The sequence below is a fragment of the Trematomus bernacchii genome, unplaced genomic scaffold (assembly GCF_902827165.1).
Source record: "Trematomus bernacchii unplaced genomic scaffold, fTreBer1.1, whole genome shotgun sequence".
In the NCBI taxonomy this organism is placed as follows: domain Eukaryota; kingdom Metazoa; phylum Chordata; class Actinopteri; order Perciformes; family Nototheniidae; genus Trematomus; species Trematomus bernacchii.
The window spans coordinates 75,001-78,760 of NW_022987846.1; the positions used below are offsets into that span (position 1 = coordinate 75,001).

General features: G+C 44.3%; 1 protein-coding gene across 1 annotated transcript in view; it reads right to left on the reverse strand.

Moving 5' to 3' along the window:
* Positions 1-715, reverse strand: part of hsd11b2 (hydroxysteroid (11-beta) dehydrogenase 2) — a 17,459-nt gene extending 16,744 nt beyond the window's left edge. The window contains exon 1 of the mRNA XM_034112896.1: positions 400-715. Coding sequence (XP_033968787.1) covers positions 400-649 — 250 coding nt within the window. The 5' untranslated portion in view covers positions 650-715. The remainder of the gene's footprint in view (positions 1-399) is intronic.
* Between the last annotated feature and the right edge of the window lie 3,045 nt (positions 716-3,760).

The window sequence follows — 3,760 nt, forward strand, 5'->3', positions numbered from 1 at the left end:
ACCAACCAGCCTCACAGGGGGAGACAAACCAACCAGCCTCACAGGGGGAGACAAACCAACCAGCCAGATTCAGAGTCAGAAACAGTGCTGTGACTGCTCTCCATGCATCTGCCTTAATAGCAGCATATAAAGCCATTAAATCAACACGCAGTGAAAACACAATAGAACTGATCTGAGCCTGTGACCTCACACTGTAGCTCTGAACACATGACAAGAAAAGACTTGAATCTTGAAATATACATAAACCTTTCTGCAGATTGAGGACTTTTTCTATCGCATTGAACCAACCAGCGTCTCAGGGAAACAGATTCAAACAGATTCTACTTCCTTCACGGTGTTTCTGGCGGGAAACTCTCACACACCTGAGTAGTAAAAGTGGGCGGAGCCAGCTGTTCTCACCTGTGATGAGCACGGCCTTCCCGTGGGAGGGCAGGTCAGCGAGGGGGTGGCTCCTGCAGTACAGCAGAACCATCAGAACCAGCAGAACCAGCAGAACCATCAGAAGCAGCGGAGCCCCCCCCAGCACAGAGGCTCCCAGCAGCAGGGGGGGGGCCAGCAGGTGAGACGCCAGCACCTTCTTCAGAGCCCCGCCCACCAGCACCGTGACGACCAGCAGGTAGACCCAGAACGGGAGGGTGTAGTCCTCCATCCACCTGTCCGAGTGTGTGTGTGTGTGTGAGGGTGTTGTGTGTGTGTGTGTGTGTGTGTGTGTGTGTGTGTGTGTGTGTGTGTGTGTGTGTGTGTGTGTGTGTGTGTGTGTGTGTGTGTGTGTGTGTGTGTGTGTGGTAAGTGTGGTAAGTGTGTGTGTGTGTGTGTGTGTGTGTGTGTGTGGGTAAGGGTGTGTGTGTGTGTGTGTGTGTGTGGGTAAGGGTGTGTGTGTGTGTTCTCTCTGTACTCCTGCTGCAGAATAAAACACACCAGTCTGTTTACTCTGAGTCTCTCGCCCGTTCTCTCTCTCTGCTGAACACACACACGCTCCCTGTGAGTTAAGAGAGAGAGAGTGTGTGTGTGTGTGTGTGTGTGTGGGTGTGTGTGCCAGTGAGGCGCTGCAGAGCTTGTCCTCTCCGTCTCTCTCAGTGTATATATAGAGGAGAGCTGCAGGGGGGGAGGGACTTCAGGCTGCAGCCCACACACACACACACACACACACACACACACACACACACACACACACACACACACACACACACACACGCACTCACACACACACACACACACACACACACACACACACACACACACACACACACACACACACACACACACACACACACAGATATATACAGGAACAGTTGAACATTGAGCAACAGAGGTAAGCAGAGACACCTCTGATTAGATGTCAATACACAGACTGCGGAACACAGATTGCAAAAGGGACGATCACAATGAACACACGTTGTTCCTGCCATAAAGTCCTTCTGAGTGTTTTAAGTGGACCTGATTTGTTCCCAAGAGTTTGATCTGTTTGTTGTTGAAGTAGCTCAGAAACACTCAGAACAACACCACGGACTTCAGCTGACTGTGACGTTGTCCTCACTGAAACACAATATTTGTAACAATAACAAGAGGGATTTAAATCCAATCCTGCACATTTACTAGAGGAAACCTGCTGCATCACATCTGACGTCCAGCAGGGGGCGACCTCTGGTTACCAGCCTACTTCTCTCTCTCTCTATCACCTCAGATTGTATAGAAGTCTATGAGGACATGTTCCTACTTCTCTCTCTCTCTATCACCTCAGATTGTATAGAAGTCTATGAGGACATGTTCCTACTTCTCTCTCTCTTTATTACCTCAGATTGTAGAGAAGTCTATGAGGAAATGTTCCTACTTCTCTCTCTATTACCTCAGATTGTATAGAAGTCTATGAGGAAATGTTCCTACTTCTCTCTCTCTCTCTCTCACCTCAGATTGTATAGAAGTCTATGAGAAAATGTTCCTACTTCTCTCTCTCTCTCTATCACCTCAGATTGTAGAGAAGTTTATGAGGAAATGTTCCTACTTCTCTCTCTCTGTATTACCTCAGATTGTATAGAAGTCTATGAGGAAATGTTCCTACTTCTCTCTCTCTCTCTCTCTCTCACCTCAGATTGTATAGAAGTCTATGAGAAAATGTTCCTACTTCTCTCTCTATTACCTCAGATTGTAGAGAAGTCTATGAGGAAATGTTCCTACTTCTCTCTCTCTCTATCACCTCAGATTGTATAGAAGTCTATGAGGAAATGTTCCTACTTCTCTCTCTCTATTACCTCAGATTGTAGAGAAGTCTATGAGAAAATGTTCCTACTTCTCTCTCTCTATCACCTCAGATTGTATAGAAGTCTATGAGGAAATGTTCCTACTTCTCTCTCTCTCTCTATCACCTCAGATTGTAGAGAAGTCTATGAGGACATGTTCCTACTTCTCTCTCTCTTTATTACCTCAGATTGTAGAGAAGTCTATGAGGAAATGTTCCTACTTCTCTCTCTCTATCACCTCAGATTGTATAGAAGTCTATGAGGAAATGTTCCTACTTCTCTCTCTCTCTATCACCTCAGATTGTAGAGAAGTCTATGAGGAAATGTTCCTACTTCTCTCTCTCTCTATCACCTCAGATTGTAGAGAAGTCTATGAGAACATGTTCCTACTTCTCTCTCTCTCTATCACCTCAGATTGTAGAGAAGTCTATGAGGAAATGTTCCTACTTCTCTCTCTCTCTCTATCACCTCAGATTGTAGAGAAGTCTATGAGGAAATGTTCCTACTTCTCTCTCTCTCTATCACCTCAGATTGTAGAGAAGTCTATGAGGAAATGTTCCTACTTCTCTCTCTCTCTATCACCTCAGATTGTAGAGAAGTCTATGAGGAAATGTTCCTACTTCTCTCTCTCTCTCTATCACCTCAGATTGTAGAGAAGTCTATGAGAAATGTTCCTACTTCTCTCTCTCTCTATCACCTCAGATTGTAGAGAAGTCTATGAGGAAATGTTCCTACTTCTCTCTCTCTCTATCACCTCAGATTGTAGAGAAGTCTATGAGAAATGTTCCTACTTCTCTCTCTCTTTATCACCTCAGATTGTAGAGAAGTCTATGAGAAAATGTTCCTACTTCTCTCTCTCTCTATCACCTCAGATTGTAGAGAAGTCTATGAGGAAATGTTCCTACTTCTCTCTCTCTCTATCACCTCAGATTGTAGAGAAGTCTATGAGGAAATGTTCCTACTTCTCTCTCTCTCTCTATCACCTCAGATTGTAGAGAAGTCTATGAGGAAATGTTCCTACTCTCTCTCTATCACCTCAGATTGTAGAGAAGTCTATGAGGAAATGTTCCTACTTCTCTCTCTCTCTATCACCTCAGATTGTAGAGAAGTCTATGAGGAAATGTTCCTACTTCTCTCTCTCTCTATCACCTCAGATTGTAGAGAAGTCTATGAGGAAATGTTCCTACTTCTCTCTCTCTCTCTATCACCTCAGATTGTAGAGAAGTCTATGAGAACATGTTCCTACTTCTCTCTCTCTCTCTATCACCTCAGATTGTAGAGAAGTCTATGAGGAAATGTTCCTACTTCTCTCTCTCTCTATCACCTCAGATTGTATAGAAGTCTATGAGGAATGTTCCTACTTCTCTCTCTCTCTATCACCTCAGATTGTAGAGAAGTCTATGAGGAAATGTTTCCTACTTTCTTCTATCTCTATAACTTCAGATTGAGAAGAAAGTCTATGAGAAGTTTCCTACTCTCTATCTCTCTATCACCTCAGATTGTAGAGAACTCTATGAGAAATG